This window comes from Scyliorhinus torazame, chromosome 12, assembly GCF_047496885.1.
Source record: "Scyliorhinus torazame isolate Kashiwa2021f chromosome 12, sScyTor2.1, whole genome shotgun sequence".
Classification (NCBI taxonomy): Eukaryota; Metazoa; Chordata; class Chondrichthyes; order Carcharhiniformes; family Scyliorhinidae; genus Scyliorhinus; species Scyliorhinus torazame.
This window is the reverse complement of record NC_092718.1, coordinates 23641692-23660963: the sequence shown is the minus strand read 5'-3', so window position 1 is coordinate 23660963 and position 19272 is coordinate 23641692. Positions and strand designations below refer to the sequence as shown.

General features: G+C 43.2%; 1 protein-coding gene across 4 annotated transcripts in view; it reads right to left on the bottom strand.

The window, feature by feature from the left end:
- The window catches only part of LOC140387435 (monoacylglycerol lipase ABHD2-like), a 187346-nt gene extending 171087 nt beyond the window's left edge, over positions 1-16259 (bottom strand). For 2 of the 4 annotated variants that reach the window (XM_072470538.1, XM_072470535.1), the window contains exons 1-3: positions 16205-16259; positions 2338-2425; positions 1424-1632 (exon numbers count right to left, since the gene is read on the bottom strand). In XM_072470538.1, the coding sequence (XP_072326639.1) occupies positions 1424-1626 (203 nt within the window). In that variant the 5' untranslated portion in view covers positions 1627-1632; positions 2338-2425; positions 16205-16259. Of the gene's footprint in view, positions 1-1423; positions 1633-2337; positions 2426-6069; positions 6089-15550; positions 15708-16204 lie in introns of those variants that run through there. The other 2 variants (XM_072470536.1, XM_072470537.1) reach the window with 2 other exon arrangements.
- Positions 16260-19272: the final 3013 nt, after the last annotated feature.

The window sequence follows — 19272 nt, the reverse complement described above, 5'->3', positions numbered from 1 at the left end:
AGTAACCATGGTCATTCCGTCCCTTTCTTATCTTCCACAGCCTGTTTAATTATCATCAGCTTGCATTGCTAACCTCACTTTCAAATCAACTGGCTAATGTGCATTAATCGGCGTGTTTTTGTTAAAGCGCCAGATTTACATCCTCAGCTGTTTTTATAGTCAAATTTCAGTACTCCAGATTCTGTAGAATTGTATTTAAGCTGCTAAATCTCTCTCACTTTCCCAAGATGCATTCATCCACACAAATTGCGTCCACAAGACTCATCATCAGAATAACAGATTTTAAAATCGAGGGAACGGCAGGACTTGGTTCAGAAATTGGTCTCTCGGACCCCAAATTAAAGCAAAAGCAATGTTAAAAGTAGCTTTAAGTAAAATGTCATCTGGAAGTTCAAGTTATATCCTCAGAAATTGGGTCTTGTTCATTAATTACATTACCAAATCAAAAGAATTCCAGTAGATTAAGGAACTGTGAAATGTTGCTTTTAAGACGATATTAACTCCCCTGTACACACACTATTGGGTAAGCACTGAATCATTTGACAGGAGCCACCAAAATTAGACTAGCTGATGCATGACTTAGATCCCATTGATTTTTTATACAAGGGGTATCTAAAAATAATGGTTGCAAAAATAAACAATACATTAGAAATATTTAAACAGAAAAACAGAGTGCATTTTAAACAAACTTCCTGGATAACCCGCTTCACATTGGATGTGCTCAAAAAGAAAATTGAGACTATGGAAGTAATTGAACCATTGATGGAGTTTATCAAAAAGAATGTGCAAAAGCACAAACACAAAAATGCAAAACTCTTGTTTACATTGGCATTCCAATTCAAAATGCAGATAAAACTAAGATACAAGTCAGCTGGCCCGACCGACAGAGAACTGATTTAACAATATGTTGCAAATGTCAAGAACCAGACACAGATGCAGGGGTCCTGAAATCTGAATAAAGAGGCCAATATGAAAACAGATAATATGAAAGTGGCTTAATAGTCAACTAAATCCAAAAGCTAGATGGCTCACTTCTAATCATTTTTTGAAACACATTAAGCAATAAATGCAATTTGTTAGAGTAAATATACTGGAAAGGCTCAGCGGGTCAAGAGAATAGTTCTGGTAGAGTTATACCTGGAACATTAACATTGTTCGCTTTCTTGCACATGTTGGCTGGCCTGCTGACTTAAAGCAATTTTTGCTTTTGTTTCAAATTCCCAGCATCTGCTGTACTTTATATTTTGTTCCAATTAATTTTGAATCTATTGCGATGCAAATGCTGACAGCCAATCACGCTGAAATTAAGTGATTTCTTTACAATAGCAATTCTATAAAATGCATTATTGAATGTTGCGAGTAAGAAATAGGTGCTGCATCTGAAGTCCCATCTTTTGGTACCAATAATAGCTAATTTACTTACTCTTTGGTCAGCAGTGGGCATGATTTCAGCAAGAATCGTGTTAGTGGGGTGTCCTGGAAAGTCAGCTCTGGAGATGCAGTTGGACTCTTCAGATTCAGACATCTTACAATTATGTACAGTACAGCAGCGACTGCAGCCAGCTTCATTCCATCAAACATGGCTGGCATTTCAGGAGCAATCCTTACACTCTCAGAGTCAGCCATTGTTACCTGCAGATAATTAAAAAACAGTTGGTCAAGTACAAATATCATTAAAACAAGGGTTCAAAGCCGACAAATAGATTACCATCAAGCAGGTGCAAGGATCAAGATTTGCCAACTCGAATCAGTTTTACTTGATTCCAAAATATGCAACCAGAATGTCAGATGTGCAAGATTTCCAATTGCAAAGTGAGAGAAGGGGGGTGGGGGGGTACAAAAGAATTCTGGAACACGATTTGCAAAGCTTGCCATACATCAGCTGCAGTTGTAGCAAGTCAAAGGGGGTCTCAACCACAATGCTTCACACTGCAAATTCCTAATCCAAAACAGCACATCCAACCTGACAAGATAACGTAACCAATGTTTTCACTTAAATTCCTTTATGGGGTTGACTGACTTGGTATTGTTCTTTCTTCCTTCCGGTATTCAGGAATTTTAAAACCCAACGTGGCATTATCGAATAGCATTTCATAATTTACCTCCAGTCTGTTCTGGCCTTTTCAGTTTTGGTGGTGTCCTGCATGCTGGGCTTTGCCTCCTCATCTGGATTGTTTACATTTAAAAAAGCCTAGAAACAGTTCTACCGAGACCCCTGTTCTCTCTTTGGAACATTTCAAGTATTGGATGTGTGGGTTGGGGGGTGGGGGCGGGCGGCGGCGGCCACGCAATACAATGCAAAAGCAAGAGAAAATTAATGAGCAGTGCAGAACTTACCGATTTGGTTATTCACTCTAGTTAAAAAAATAACTTTAGTCAAACTAATTCCGTTCCGGTAACAAGATTCAGTTATCTGATTCCCAACCTAAAAACAAACAAAAACTATATTACTACATGTATAAAATTGTAAATATATGCTAACTTATGAAGGTGGCGGGCAGCACGATGGCGCAGTGGGTTAGCCCTGTTGCCTCACGGCGCTGAGGTCCCAGGTTCAATCCCGGCTCTGGGTCACTGTCCATGTTGAGTTTGCACATCCCCCCCGTGTTTGCGTGGGTTTTGCCCCCACAACCCAAAGGTGTGCAGGCACGCTAAATTGTCCCTTAATTGGAAAAAATGAATTGGGTACTCAAATTTTTTTTTAAAAACTTATGAAGGTGGCTGTAGCTTGGGGTTAAAATGATCCTGCAAAATATTAAGTCAATACAAGATATCCTTGTACAGCTTGGATCTTGAGTTTTAGATTTAAATAAGCTGCAAATCAAGTAACTACTTCCCCACTGACTTTACAACTATATTTTCTAAAGCTGTCAAAGTTGTTGTTAACTCTCAAATTATCAATTGGCTTGAATGCTCTGGTCTAATCTAGAATTTGCTATATACCTCTTCCATGAATGTTCTACTGATGCTCCTAATTTACTAACAGAAAAGTAGCTTTAACGTTAATGTCACATTGAAGTGGAAGGAGTATTTATGAGAACAGGCGGTACACGAGGGAGAAAGCAATAGAAGGATGTCTTGATATGGCGCTATAAAGGGAATCTATGTGTGGAGCCAGAGGAAATGGGCGAGGTACTAAATGAATGCTTTGCATCAGTATTGACCAAAGAGAAGGAATTGGTGGATGTCGAGTCTGGAGAAGGGTGTGTAGATAGCCTGGGTCACATTGAGATCCAAAAAGACAAGGTGTTGGGTGTCTTAAAAATATTAAGGTAGATAAGTCCCCATGGCCTGATGGGATCTACCCCAGAATACTGAGGGAGGCTAGAGAAGAAATTGCTGAGGCCTTGACAGAAATCTTTGGATCCTCACTGTCTTCAGGTGATGTCCCGGAGGAATGGAGAATAGCCAATGTTGTTCCTCTGTTTAAGAAGGGTAGCAAGGATAATCCAGGGAACTACAGGCTGGTGAGACTTACATCAGTGGTAGGGAAATTATTGGAGAGAATTCTTTGAGACAGGATCTACACCCATTTGGAAGCAAATGGACGTATTAGTGAGAGGCAGCATGGTTTTGTGAAGGGGAGGTCGTGTCTCACTAACTTGATAGAGTTTTTCGAAGAGGTCACAAAGATGATTGATGCAGGTAGGGCAGTGGATGTCATGTATATGGACTTCAGTAAGGCCTTTGACAAAGTCCCTCATGGTAGACTGGTACAAAAAGGTGAAGTCACACGGGATCAGGGGTGAGCTGGCAAGGTGGATACAGAACTGGCTAGGTCATAGAAGGCAGAGAGTAGCAATGGAAGGGTGCCTTTCTAATTGGAGGGATGTGACTAGTGGTGTTCCGCAGGGATCAGTGCTGAGACGTTTGCTGTTCGTGGTATATATAAATGATTTGGAAGAAAATGTAACTGGTCTGATTAGTAAGTTTGCAGATGACACAAAGGTTAGTGGAATTGCGGATAGCGATGAGGACTGTCAGAGGATACAGCAGGATTTAGATCGTTTGGAGACTTGGGCGGAGAGATGGCAGATGACGTTTATTCCGGACAAATGAGGTAATGCACTTTGGTAGGTCTAATGCAGGTAGGGAATATAGAGTGAATGGTAGAACCCTCAAGAGTATTGGAAGTCAGAGAGATCTAGGTATACAGGTCCACAGGTCACTGAAAGGGGTAACACAGGTGGAGAAGGTAGTCAAGAAGGCATACGGCATGCTTGCCTTCATTGGCCGGGGCATCGAGTATAACAATTGGCAAGTCATGTTGCAGCTGTATAGAACCTTAGTTAGGCCACACTTGGAATATAGTGTTCAATTTTGGTCGCCACACTACCAGAAGGATGTGGAAGCTTTAGAGAGGATGCAGAAGAGATTTACCAGGATGTTGCCTGGTATGGAGGGCATTAGCTCTAAGGAGCGGTTGAATAAACTCTGTTTGTTCTCACTGGAACGACGGAGGTTGAGGGGCGACCTGATAGAGGTCCACAAAATTATGAGGGGCATAGACAGAGTGGATAGTCAGAGGCTTTTCCTCAGGGTAGAGGGGTCAATTACTCGAGGGCATAAGTTTAAGGTGCGAGGGGCAAGGTTTAGAGGAGATGTACGAGGCCAGTTTTTTTTTATATACACAGAGGGTAGTGGGTGCCTGGAACTCGCTGCCGGAGGTGGTGGTGGAAGCAAGGACAATAGTGACATTTAAGTGGCATCTTGACAAATACATGAATAGGATGGGACTAGAGGGATACGACCCAGGAAGTGTAGCAGGTTTTAGTTTAGACGGGCAGCATGGTCGGCACGGATTTGGAGGGCCGAAGGGCCTGTTCCTGTGCTGTACTTTTCTTTGTTCTTTGTTCTAAATTAAAGAGAGAGGAGGTTCATGGAGTATAAGCAATGGTACAGAATTGTGGTGCAGAACTGCCGGTTTCTATGCTGAAAATATCTATACAATGTAATCTTGAAGTCAATGAAATGGCGCCGGCACTGTGGCAAAGTGGTTAGCATGGCTGCCTCACAGCGCCAGGAACCAGAGTTCAATTCCGACCTTGGGTGACTGTGTGGAGTTTGTACTTTCTCCCTATGTCTGCATGGGTTTATTCCCACAATCCAAAGATGTGCAGGTTAGATGGGTTGGCCATGCTAAATTGCCCCTGGTATCGGCTAGTTTACAGAGTTGCAGGGAGGGGCAGAGTCCTCTTTTGGAGGGCTGGTGCAGACTCAAGGGCCAAATGGCCTCCTTCTGCACTGTAGGGATTCTATTACAAGGAACCAATGAAGGATTGCAGGGATTATAGCCAGAGTTGCGTCACCTCTCACGCTATTCTACCAGTAACAGCAACCCTTTGTCTTCCATTAGCACACAGGTCTAAATGCTTCATCTTCTAATTTTCCTCCACCGTCTAATTTTCCTCCACCTGACAACAATTACCTCCTCCATTTGTTACTCAACTTCACAACTTATTTTGATGTCTCAACATCTCCCAACACCTCAATGTTTTAAATATTTTTTATTCTCCTCCTTTTTCACATTTTCTCCCAAATTTACACCCAACAATAATCAGTAACGAATGAAATGTCAATCCCCATATCAATAACGATCCCACCCTCCCAAAAAACCCCAGACATTAGCCCGTATGTTAACATAAACAAATGACAAAAAGGAATCAGGAATCACCCATAGTCACAATTAACACATACAGTCCCTCTCCCCCAACACCTCAATGTTCTTGCACTTTCAAGCAATAAGAGTAATATTCGTGGATGCACTACACTTTGCTGAGGAAATCAGAAAAAAACTTGCATCAATCATGTGCTTCAAAGCATCCCTTATTGCAGCACAATCTTTTGCACAAGGATCAAATGTTATCAAACAAATTAAGCTAACAAACACACCTCATAAAACCAACAACATTTCAACCCGGTCTTTAAAACACCTAATGCCCTTTAAATTTTAAATGATAACATGGCTTTGACACACCCTTTTCCATAGGCACAGTCATCATTTACAGCAATCCACCTCAGCCTTGACACAACTTGTTTGCATTGATGGAGACAGTTAACACAACTTACACATTACACTGTGGTGGGCGATATTGAGAACAAGGCGATATTGAGAACAAACCCATGTTATTCGATCAGCTTTGCAGACAAACTATTAAAAGTAACATGGAAATTAGATTAAAAATTTAAAATGTAGAAGTCAATAGCAACCTGCTGACGTTCATCTGTCATCCAGGAAGGAGTTATAACATGGAATGCAAAGTCTGTGGTACACAAACAGCTCCTCCCAAAGCTGCCTACTTCGCTACGCAAATACTTGAATGTGGTGTGGAGGAGTGAAGGAAGCGAAATATAATTTAATATTGAAGTTTTCAAAAGGAGTTTGTTGATAGATACCCCTGGTTTTCAAACAGTAGGAGATAGACAAATCAATTTGGTGATTGCACCAGACATATCCCACCAGTGTCTGTTGCTCTTGCCAAGCAAAGTACTTAACTCTGTCACCTCATCCTCCGGACAGCAAAGCTTATCAAGGAAAGCTCAGAATCTTTGGATTCACATTTTGCAAATTAGACTGATCATAAAATGATTTATGAAACATCACTATTGAAAGTACTTAATTAGAATACTTGAATACAGTCAAATCTGTATTTGTAACGCAAGTCTAGAATAATTTCCTACTGAGAAATCATATTTTCTCAGTTCCAATCTTTTCTTGAATATTTAGAAAAGAACAGGTATGTTGAAGCAAAGAGAATAGAGGGATATGGTCCCCGGAAGGGTAGGGTTTTTTAGTTCAGATGGGGGGGGGGGGGGGGGGGGGGGGGGAGAAGAGAGGTGGGAACCTTCATGAATAACCTCAGCTGGTACGGGAATTGAACCTGCGCTGCTGGCATCACTCTGCATCACAAAACAATTGTCTAGCCAACGGAGCTAAACCGGCCCCGGTTAAGTACACACACCAAATTGGCATATTCATCCTTTTAAATTTAAAAAACCTGACAATCAAGAAAGGGGTGGGATAGAAGAGGGAGGGAGTGGGGAAAAGTTCTTGCACCCAGCCTCATTTGGTCGTAACATGGTCTTTTTGTTGGGGGGGGGGGGGGGGGGGGGGGGGGGGGGTCATTCCACGGAGGCGACCTCTTAATTGGCAAGGAACAGGTTTTCATAGTCAGGCAGCCAATCAGAGGCCTTCCAGTTGGAGAGGAGCAGCAGGCTGTTATGACAGATAAACAAGAGAGAGAGAGGTCACTTCAACATGGAAGCAACCTCTCACCAATTTATTCTAAAATTGTAATTAAAAAACAGTTCTCCCAGCCAGACCACCATTGTAGTATTGGGGGTGGCAGGAAGGAAAGAGACCCACTCTATGGGGCAACATGCATCCGATTTTGCACTGCTCTGAATCCTCGTCCCGTAAAATGACCGGAACTGGAAAACAGGCACGCTGACTGCCACCAGTACTTTTGGACCCCAGCCACCTCCATTTCCATTCCCAACAAAGCCCAAAACTCCTCTCCTATGTTACTATAGTTCTACTTAATTTTCCAAGTACAAATACTCTTTCTGCCACCAGCAGAGCCCTGTTAACATCACCTTGTGTACATTAACTCCAACTGTACAATCCTGTATCTCAGCAACATGACCACGTTTACCAGTCAATAGATGGTACAGTGATAGAAGCCATAAGCTAATTATCATATCTGGCACCCTAACTAATACAGAGTCTTTAGGGAAGAACAAACAATAGAGACAGACCACTCCATTTCTTCATTCTTACTTCAAAATGTATTATTCCACATTCCAATGAATTCAACAACATCTACCAACTCTCAGCCTATCTGTATTGCCCTGCAGTTTTTCATAGTACTCATCACAATTTTCATTCTCTCCCACATACACCCACATCTTATCCACACAATTTGATGTAATCAAATCTTGGGATCTTGTTTAATTCCCGTACCAGCCTCCCCGAACAGACGCCGGAATGTGGCGACTAGGGGTTTTTCCACAGTAACTTCATTTGAAGCCTACTTGTGACAATAAGCAATTTTCATTTCATTTCATGTAATGCTTGAATAATCTTTACTCCACTCTTTAGGTCAGATCATTTCTCCATATGGTTAACAGGAACCAGGTCCAATGCCACTTTACACATCTTTCCAATTCAATGACATTTACTCGTTACCTCTTGTCCTTCAGCCACCTTTCTATCCCTAGGACCATGTTTCCATTTAATTCTATCCCAAGGACCATGTTTCCATTTATTGCGGTTTCAAATCTCTTATAGGACCTTGCCTTTGGAGTTTTTCTTCCTGTTAAATCAGAACACTTTCTTTTTTAATGAGTGTCCAGTGTTTGAAAGTCAGAAGACAAAAATGGGTTAAAATCTGCAACAAGATTAAAAGTCGGAATAGCTTAGGGGAAACAATGACATTGAGACGGTGCGCTCTGGGGAGCTTTTACAGCAGTGTTATTCACTTCTCACACTGTACTTGTGGGAATCTCAAGCTGAGATACTTCTGATGAGTCAGGACTCAAAGGCGATTATGCCATACCGCTTCAACTACACATGGCACAAGAGAGAACAGAAGTTACCCAAGAGACAACTCACTTCCAGCAGCTGTATCTTTAGCAAAAACAAAGCAAATCAGATGGCTACCATGTCAACAATTTCCCCTCCAATGGATCTGAAAACTCCCTAGCTGCATTTGAAGCAAACAAGGTACCGGTCAGTAAGATCGGAGTAATATCTGCTTCCGGTCTCATGTTACCTTGCTTCCGTCATTTTTACTGATCATAGAATCATACAGCACAGGAAACCATCATTCAGCCTGTCATGTCTGTGCTGAGAGTTATCCATATAGTCCCACTGCCCTGCTCTTTCCCCACAACCCTGCATTTTTCCTTTGAAAAAGGGAATTGAATCTATACCTGCAAGGTTGCAATTGAATCTGCATCCAGTATCTTTTCCAGCAGTGCATTTCACACAAGTCACTGCAAAAAGAAAGTTAGCTCCCCAAGGTAAGACAATTGGCAAACACAAGTCCTGTGGTAACACGTGCTTAACATGCATATTCTCATCAAGAACTTCCAATATTCTCATCAAGAACTTCCAAAAACTTTTGAACACCTTTTTAAAATGTTGCCTTAACCTTCTCAGCTGCAAGGAAAGCAATTTGAACTTCTCTACTTTCTCCACATACCCGTGACTGAAATTTCTCATCTCATACCATTCTAATATATCGCCTCTACCCACTTCACAAGCTCTTGGCATTCTGAAGTGTGCGGCCGGAATTAGACAAAATACCTCAGCTAAGGCCTAACCAGTGACTTACCAATAACTTCCTTCCTTTTGTACACTATGTTTCTATGAATCCAAGGTTTCTGCATACCTGTTTTCTCCCCCCCGCCCCCCAAAATAAACAAAAGCAGTCTTATCAACTTATCCTGCCACCTTCAAAGATTCCTGTGCAACTATTAAGTCTCTGGTACCAGTTCTTGCATGCCATTTTAATTTATTTTGCCCTGCCTAATTTTTCATCTCAAAACACAAATGGTGGCTGTGGACAAATCATTAGTTTCCTTCTAATTCTACTTTGTTACTGTAATGACTTCTTCAATTAACAGCAAACCCCACTATATTTGTCACAGACCAACACCAAAACCAGCTACTGAACAACTGTGTTTTAAGTTAATACCTATAGAACACTGTATAATTTTTGGTGACTATCTGCACACATTTAATACCACACAGTGCTGTTTTACCTACAATTGCAATGTACTGTTTACCAAATATTAGGTTGCCAGAGGCGAAAAAGCGTGGACGAGGTCAAGTTGAGGCGAAACCCTCCGAAAAACAACACTATCCATTTAGGAGACTGAACTACGCAAAATACCTCTTTCCAAAAATGAAATTGAATAGAGAAAATGCTGAATTGTACCACATTTATACACAGTTCACTGTAATCTAAAATTAGAGTTTAAAGCTCAACTGTACAGTGCACTGAGAGACAGAAGCTCTAGATTCTTGACATGCAAAATATTTGAAATTGCTGTACAGCTATGGGGAGGTGCCAAGTGGAAACCAGGCACCTCCAGTTACCATCCTGTAGGAAAAGCTACCCCCAGAAACTCATTTGCTTTTCACAGCCGATTTCAGGAAGTAACTGGCAGAATGTTGGTGCAGGTCACATCTGCTATCCCACACAGATTGTAGCATAGCAACATCAAACAGGATCAGCCATCTTGCCTGCCCATCCTATTATAATCTTCTATTCCTGTGAATTATCTTTATGCATCATTTATTAAGTGTAATGGCCACAAATTCTTTCAAGTAGGAATTTGTCTCCCTAAAGTTTCTTCCTCTCCACCTGCAAAAGGAAAAAATGGATAGGAAGAGCAATCAAATGTGGAAAAGGTGAGAAGTTTCTAAAAAGAGGAATTCTCAGCCTAAATTTTATAAAACAATCAACAATGGGTTTTTAAAAAATCTCCTACCACAAATCTGACAATTTAAAAAATCTTTCAGAAGCCTTTACAAATGATAAACTTTTCAGAGCTATGTTAGCCCAAATCTCCTATGGGCCACATCATCTGCAACCAGGTAGCTGAATCAGTGTTCAAATTTCTTCTTCACTGCTTTGTTCCATTTGAATTTATCAGACCTGAAGTTCTACAAAGAGCTATGGTGGATTTATACTAGTCAAGCCCTGGAGGTCTGTTGGTATGAGCAACTTAGTGCATAGAATATAGATAAATGCACTGGAATATTGATTTAATATGTGGCCCTAACAAAAACAAGACTTAGATTAAGTCTTTTTACATGCTTTTAAATTCAATTTATACACTTCAGACACTGTTCTAAGCCATCAATGCTGATGAAGCCATCAAAGCTGAGCCTTGGATTAGCAAACATTCTATTTTCACATTGAAATTCACCTTTACTCAAGTCTATTGCGGCATCTAAAATTTGACCCAATTGTAAAAATAATGTACAAACACTGAAACAACAGGTTGCTTCAGCTCATATAAACGGAGACCATTTCCACATAGTGAAATTAGTACACTGCCTTCACATAACCTGAATTGGCACCTGGTCATTAATTCACCTTTGCACTTGGTCTTTAGTATTTATTAAAACATAGAACTGCAAAACAATATGCAGTAACTGTAAATATCCATTGATGTTTAAATTATTGTCAAGCAAGTACACAACAGAGATCTTTAAAATTATGGGGGGGGGGGGGGGGGTTCGATAGAGTAGACATAGAGAAGTTACTTCCACTTCGGACAAAATCTAAGATCGTCACCAATGAAGGCAATAAAGCTTTCTGGAGAAAACCTCTTTACTCAAAAGGATTGTGAGGATGTGGAACATTCAGTGGTTCTGGCAAATAGCACAGATGATTCTAAGGAGAAACAGGTAAACCCATGAGGGACAAAGCAATAAAATAGAAGGATATGATTAAGTTAAGATAGGAGGGAGCTGTGTGAAGCATAAATACCAACAGACTTGATCTATTTCAAAGCTGTAAATTCACTATAATGTGGCACACAAGGTTACCAATGTCCTACTCTGCTCATATGTTTTAATGCTGACAGAGTTGTACACTGAAACATAAAACAAACATTATATACGATTAACAACGATACGTTGGAGTAATTTTACAGTTGACATCTAATCTCCAGTTTCATCTGAAATACTAACTGATGATTTCACCTCTGCAATCTGATACTTGCAGGACCAACCTTTAAAGTGTAGCTGTATTCAAATAAATAAGCCTCAGGATAGTTTTTTTTCTTTATAAATTTAGAGTACCCAATTATTTTTTTCCAATTAAGAGGTAATTTAGTGTGGCCAATCCACCAAGCCTGCACATCTTTTGGATTGTAGGGGCGAAACCCACGCAGACACGGGGAGAGATGTGCAAACTCCACACGGACAGTGATACAGAGCCGGGATCGAACCTGGGACCTCACCGCCGTGAGGCAGCAGGGCTAACCCACTGTGCCACCATGCTGACCAGCCTCCGGATAGTTAAGTTTTGTTTTAAAATCGATCCCCAATCCCCCTACAAACAATGGGTATGTGCAACAGGCATCAGCAAAATCAACTGGTGTGGTGTTAATTATTCTGTTAAAAAGGTCTGGTTAGGAACTGCAATGAAATTACAAAGATAGATACTACTTATGATTAAATACTTCATAAAGATAAGATGGGCTAAGTAGCATTCCTTGCGAATGGGGTGCAGGCAAAAAAATATATACAGAATACTTCTCTGGATGGGGACATGTTCATAGAGGGGAGCTTTCAGAGTATGAGGGCATTGGAGGAAAAGTTTGGGTTGGCGAGGGGAAACAAATTCAGGTACAGGACTTCCTTCGTAAACAGGTGTCCTGCTCCTACCGCTAGGGGGGATTCAGGACAGGGTAGTTTCCAGAGGGTGGGTAGGAGAAGGGAGCGTCTCGGACATTTATAAGGAGCTTATGGGGTCGGAGGAGATGCAGACCGAGGTGCTGAAGTGCAAGTGGGAGGAGGAGCTGGGAGGTGAGATAGAGGATGGTCTATGGGCAGACGCGTTGAGTAGAGTCAACGCGTCTGCAACATGTGCCAGGCTCAGCCTGATACAATTTAAGGTTGTTCACCGGGCTCACATAACAGTGGCCCGGATGAGCAGATTCTTTGGGGTGGAGGACAGGTGCGCAAAATGTGCGGGTGTTCCGGCGAACCATGTCCACATGTTTTGGACATGACCAAAGGTTAGGGGATTTTGGCAGGGGTTTGCGGACGTCATGTCCACGGTGTTAAAAACAAGGATGGCACTTAGTCCAGAGGTGGCGATTTTCTGGGTGTCAGAAGACCCGGCCGAATCCAGGAGGAGAGAGGCAGACGTTCTGGCCTTTGCTTCCCTGGTAGCCCGGAGACGGATACTATTAGCATGGAGCGACTCAAAGCCCCCGAAGTCGGAGACCTGGCTATCGGATATGGCTAGCTTTCTCTGTTTGGAGAAAATCAAGTTCGCCTTGAGGGGGTCACTGTTCGGGTTCACGCGGAGGTGGCAACCGTTCGTCAACTTCTTTGCAGGAAATTAATCGTCAGCAGGCAGGGCGGGTGGGCGGCTGTAGTAGTAGTAGTTTAGATCAAAGTAGGAGGTCAGTAAGGGTGGGACCTGTACGAGAGGCCAATGGCTTTTGCACTGTGTTTATGGTTTCATGTACATTGTTTATTTTGTTGTTGTCACTGTACCAATAATACCTCAATAAAATGCTTATTTAAAAAAAAAGATTACCTCTCTGGGGATCAGGGTTTACTTATGACTAACTTTGTAGTCGGATTTATTTTCTAATTAAGGGGCAATTTAGTGTGGCCAATCTACCTACCCTGCACATCTTTGGGTTTGTGGGGGTGAGACACATGCAGACACGGGGAGAATGCACAAACTGCACATAGACAGTGACCCAAGGCCAGAATTGAACCCAGGTCTTAGGCAGCGTTAGGCATCAGTGCTAACCACTGTGCCATCGTACCACCCTCTGCAGTGGGATATTAACTCTGTTGTACCGAGTGTTGCACATAGACAGTACCAGCTCTGTGGAAGGAATCCATTTGAACATCCCAATTGAATTTATTTCAAACCTATACATAAATCTAAATCTATGCTGTATACCCAGCTGTTCATGTAAAAATAGATAAAACTAACATTTTATGCTGCATCGTTCAACAGCGAAATAAAAGATACAATAGAAGTTTCAGGGATGTATAGCAAGTCAGGAAATTGGATGGAGGTAGTGTGTCTTCTTTGATTTATGGATAGGATGCGTGAACCAAGAAGCGTGAACCAAATTATTTTTGAGACAAGCATGATTTTTCAGCTCAATGTTTCAATTTCCCCACTTCCTACAGATACCCATCAGTTTTAAGTATACAAAATAGGAATACAGCATTTTAGGATAGTGTTACATAACATGCAGGTGATGAACTGCAAAACAGAATATCTGCTTGTAGCACACGTCTCAATGGTTGAAAATTATCTGTTCAGAGTGCCATCACAGTGTTCCCAGGACACTAGAAAATGCCCAGCAACAAAAACAAAAATAAGGCAAAAAGCATTGAAGTTCGAACTAGTGGGGAAAGGGAATAAATTCTTCTGTGCGATTTTAACTCTTAATCACACTGAGGTGAAAGCATCACTTCAGCACTCAACTAATTCAGACAGAGCCAGTAAACAGTTTAAAAGTTTAATTGATTATTTTATTTCCTTTTTTAATTTTTTTCCAATTAAGGGGCGATTTAGCATGGCCAATCCACCTACACTGCACATTTTCTTTTGTGCTGTGGGGGTGAGACCTACGCAGACACAGGGAGAATGTGCAAACTCCACATGGGCAGTGACCCAAAGCCGGGATCAAACCCAGGCCCTCAGTGCCGTGAGGCAGCAGTACTAACTACTTTATTTCCTTTATTTATTCCAAGTATCTCCTTATAATAAGCATTTTAATTTTGCATGCATTAATGAAATATATGCAAGGAAGTAGATTTCAAGTCAGGTTACATAAAGAGTTTAGATAATGGATTAAACCATTTGAGCTTCACTTGGAGTTTAAACACCACCTGCAACTTTGCAATAATTAGTATGTCAAGTACTATATTGCACATAAGAATGATGGTAAGTTGCATCTGGAATAATAAAAAATATTTTGAGCTGCAGCAATTCAAGGCAGTGGCTCATCATCACCTTCTCAAGGACATCTAGGATTGGACAATCAATGCTGATCTTGCTAATGTGTTTTTTGGTACAAAGTTGGCACCATTTAAGAGATACCATACCTTGTTGCACATTTCCCAGATATCAATCAAATTAAGGACTGTTATTAAGCAAATGGGATAAGTACCCTGTCTATTAGATTCATTTTCCATCCATCTATAAAAGGTTTGAAATTTCTCATCCATTCTTTAATTAGTTCCTTTACTTTTTGACAATCTAAGACTTAAGATTACCAAATGTCCATGTTATCAGTAAAAGGGGATCCGCAGTTCCGGAAACTGGCATCCGTTTATATGGACAATCAGTTATCTACTTTCAATTTCAAAAATAAAATATTTAATGCAAAGATTACTTGAGCTACTAACATATACTAATTCCACTATGGCACATGTTTTTTTTTTTCTTTGTTTACTAATAACATTCTGGAGTTGGGAGCATTATGTTCACTGGTTCAATTGGTTTAGCGTTTGAAACAACATATATCCACTGTAAGAGTGAACTGTCACTTAGCTACACGAGATGAAAAACAAACTTTTTTAAAAAAAGAAAAAGACATCAACTGATTTCACAAACTAGCCCTGGAACCAAACATTTACAAGCGATGATAAATAATCTCAGATAGACTGCCGGCTGTTTAAAAAAGACTATTTTCACAGTAACTTCACTCCTGTGTTAATGCAAGCCTACTAATAATAAAAGATTTTTTTTTAATTACACTATTAAAAAGGCTATTTCCCCAGTTGAGTGAGACAACTTTCCCCCACAAGCAGTGCTGCACCTACCTGAGCCAGTGGCTGTAAGAGGGCAGGCCACCTTCAAGACCCAGGTAAATCAGACCCAAGGAGGGGAGGGGTTGGGACTTTAAACACTTCACAAATAAAGTGACTTTGACGGTCGGAAATTGAAAACAAAAAAATAACAATAAACCACAAGTCAGAAATGGTAAGCAGCCCCAGACACTTGGTCACAGGGGAAAATAAATGGTAATCTTTTACGGAACTTCCAGGAGAGGGGAAAAAAGGAATTTTAACCAAGTTTTTAAAAATATTAATATTAAAAATGGAGCAAGTTTATATTCTTAATATAAATAGTTCAAAACTTCTAGAAATCCAATGTCAAAAGACACAAATGGGTCTAAAATGGTGAGTAGAATGAGCCTTTTCCTATCCAATTTATATTGTTCCTATTTTACGATAAAGTTGTGGTGAGGGAAGCTGAGGCCGGTGGGGAGGGCTGATGGAAGCGCCGCTTCCTCCCCTTGACAACCCACAGGCCGCTCCCGCTCCCGCTGCCTCCCCCACCCCGACCGTCTCCCCCACCCCGAACGTCTCCCGGCCGGCTTCCCAACCGGGAAGTCGACGACCGCCCTCTTCCTCCGCCACCGTCGATCCCCAACGACCCTCCTCTTCCCTCGCACATTCTAGCACTTTCCTCACCTCCAGCCGGCGTCCAGCAGCATCAACAACACCAACACGACCACCTTCCCGCCCCTCCCCCCCAGAACGGTTTAAGCCCCGCCCAACCGCCGTCTCCCGCTGTCACTGGGCAGCTTGCTGGAACCGCCCGCCCCCCACGTTCAATCCCCCGCCTGCCATTGGACGGTGCCGACGTCCATCAATCGGCCGGCGCGCCTTCGGTCCTTTTTTTACGACTTGCGTCACAAGCGCAGCTCCCGCCCACTGCCTTTCCCCATTGGTCCGCCTGCCGCTCGTGATGATGGTGTAGCGTCATGCTGATTGACAAGGCACTCAGCGAATCAGATGTCAGGCCCCTGACAATGCTCCAGTTGGGCATCTTGAATCTTCAGGTGGCTTCCCCCCCCTCCCCCTCATTCTACTATAATTATTTTTTTAAATAAATTTAGAGTACCCAATTCTTTTTTCCCCCAATTAAGGGGGAATTTAGCATGACCTACTTTTGTGAGGGCCACGAAGAATCCAGCACGAGTTTTAAGGATACAAAGTAATAACATTTATTTACAATAACATATATATATAACAACAGCAGCAACTTCCCTTGCTGCACACTCCTTCCTACTGGTTCCTAAACTGGCAGCTTTATTTATACTAGGAGTTTAGAACATAGAACATTACAGCGCAGTACAGGCCCTTCGGCCCTCGATGTGGCGCCGACCTGTGAAACCACTCTAAAGCCCATCTACACTATTCCCTTATCGTCCATATGTCTATCCAATGACCATTTGAATGCCCTTAGTGTTGGCGAGTCCACTACTGTTGCAGGCAGGGCATTCCACGCCCTTACTACTCTCTGAGTAAAGAACCTACCTCTGACATCTGTCTTATATCTATCTCCCCTCAATGTAAAGCTATGTCCCCTCGTGCTAGACACCACCATCCGAGGAAAAGGGCTCTCACTGTCCACCCTATCCAATCCTCTGATCATCTTGTATGCCCCAATTAAGTCACCTCTTAACCTTCTTCTCTCTAACGAAAACAGCCTCAAGTCCCTCAGCCTTTCCTCATAAGATCGTCCCTCCATACCAGGCAACATTCTGGTAAATCTCCTCTGCACCCTTTCCAATGCTTCCACATCCTTCCTATAATGCGGCGACCAGAACTAATGGTTTCTCCGCCCCCCTCATTGGGGAAGCTCATACTCCCACAGGATTGTGGGATTGTCATTAGTTCCCAGCCAATGGTAAGTAGGCAGGTTATAACATCCCTCCCTCCCAAAGTCCAAGGAATCCACCGAAGACCCTGGCGAAGGAGGGCGTCGTATTCGTTTTGCCACAGGCCGGACACCATTTGCACGCGACGCTGGATCAGGCGCTGTGTAACGAGACGGAGACCGGCGCTTCCGTGATGAACGGCGCAACGGTTGTACATCCACAGCCCGTGGACCCGAGGATTCCCCCTCTGATGCATCCTGTGTCTCCATCTCGGAGTCAGAGTCTGCTGCCTCCGTCGTGTCAGCGTCTCTATCTCCATTCGGTTCTGTAATGACCTGCGCAGGCTTCGAGTGAGGCACCAGTGGAAGATTGTGAGGACTACCTTCCCTTGTCTCTGGTCTCTGCGGATGTAGAAATTAGCTCCGGGGGCGGGGAATCTTTTGAGGGGATAGTCTTCTGGACCGAACGTGGTCTACATGTTTGCGCTGGAGACGACCCTGGGCTTGCACCTGGTAAGATATAGGGCCCATTTGGTGAAAGATTACACCAGGAACCCACTGGGCACCACCAGCAAAATTCTGAACGAACACTGGGTCACCGGGCGCAAACTGCCGAATCGGCCGATGCCGAGAAAATCCCTATCCCTGCCGTTCTTGTGTGCGGCGTACTTTCGCGCCAATGTCCGGGTAAACCATACTAAGGCGGGTGCGAAGTCTTTGGCCCATTAGGAGTTCTGCGGGAGCTACCCCAGTCACCGCATGGGGGGTGGTCCTATACGTAAACAAAAAGCGAGCCAGTCTCGTGTCCATTGATCCGGAAGACTGCTTCTTTAGGCCTCTTTTGAATGCACTGCGCGCTCTGCCAACCCATTTGAAGCCGGGTGGTAAGGGGCAGTGCGGATATGGCGTATGCCGTTCATCTTCGTGAACCTCGCAAACTCCTCACTCGTGAATGGAGTGCCGTTATCCGTGACCAGCACCTCGGGGAGGCCATGCGTACTAAACGACAAACGCATCTTTTCAATTGTTGCGCAGGACGTTGTCCCCTGCATCTTATGCACCTCTAGCCATTTAGACTGGGCGTCAATCAATAGAAGGAACATGGATCCTTGAAAAGGGCCTGCGAAATCTGCATGCAAGCGTCCCCAAGGTCGCCGTGGCCACTCCCAGTGATGTAGGGGTGCGGCCGGCGGAAGCTTCTGATGCTCCTGGCAAATGGAACAGTTTTGGGCCGCCTTCTCAATGTCGGTGTCGAGGCCTGGCTACCAGAGATAACTCCGGGCCAACATTTTCATTTTGGTCACACCTGGATGCCCATTGTGCAAGTCTGTTAGTATCAGCTCCTGGCCTTTTTCCGGGACAATCACACGCGTCCCCCACAAGAGGATGCCGTCTTCCACGCTGAATTCTGACAGCTTGGAGGAAAATGCCCGCAACTCGCCTGGGAGCTGTCTATGCTGCCCACCATACAGGACTATGTGCCGAACCTTTGACAGGACTGGCTCCGTCTGGGTCCACTCACGGATCTGTGATGCCGTGACAGGCAAGGTGTCCATAAAATTTAGGGTTGCAACCACCTCACCGGTCGTGGGGGTCGACATGGGGCCGGTCGATAAAGGCAATCGGCTCAGTGCGTCGGCATTTGCTATCTGCGTACCTGCTTTGTGCTCCAGAGAATACTCGTATGCAGCAAGCAACAAAGCCCAGCACTGGATCCGTGCGGAAGCAATGGGCGGTATTGGCTTCTCCTCTCTGAAAAGTCCCAGCAGAGGCTTATGATCAGTCACGAAAGTGAAATGGCGGTCATACACGTACTGGTGGAAGCGTTTCACCGCAAAAACCACTGCCAGGCCCTCCTTCTCGATCTGCGCGTACT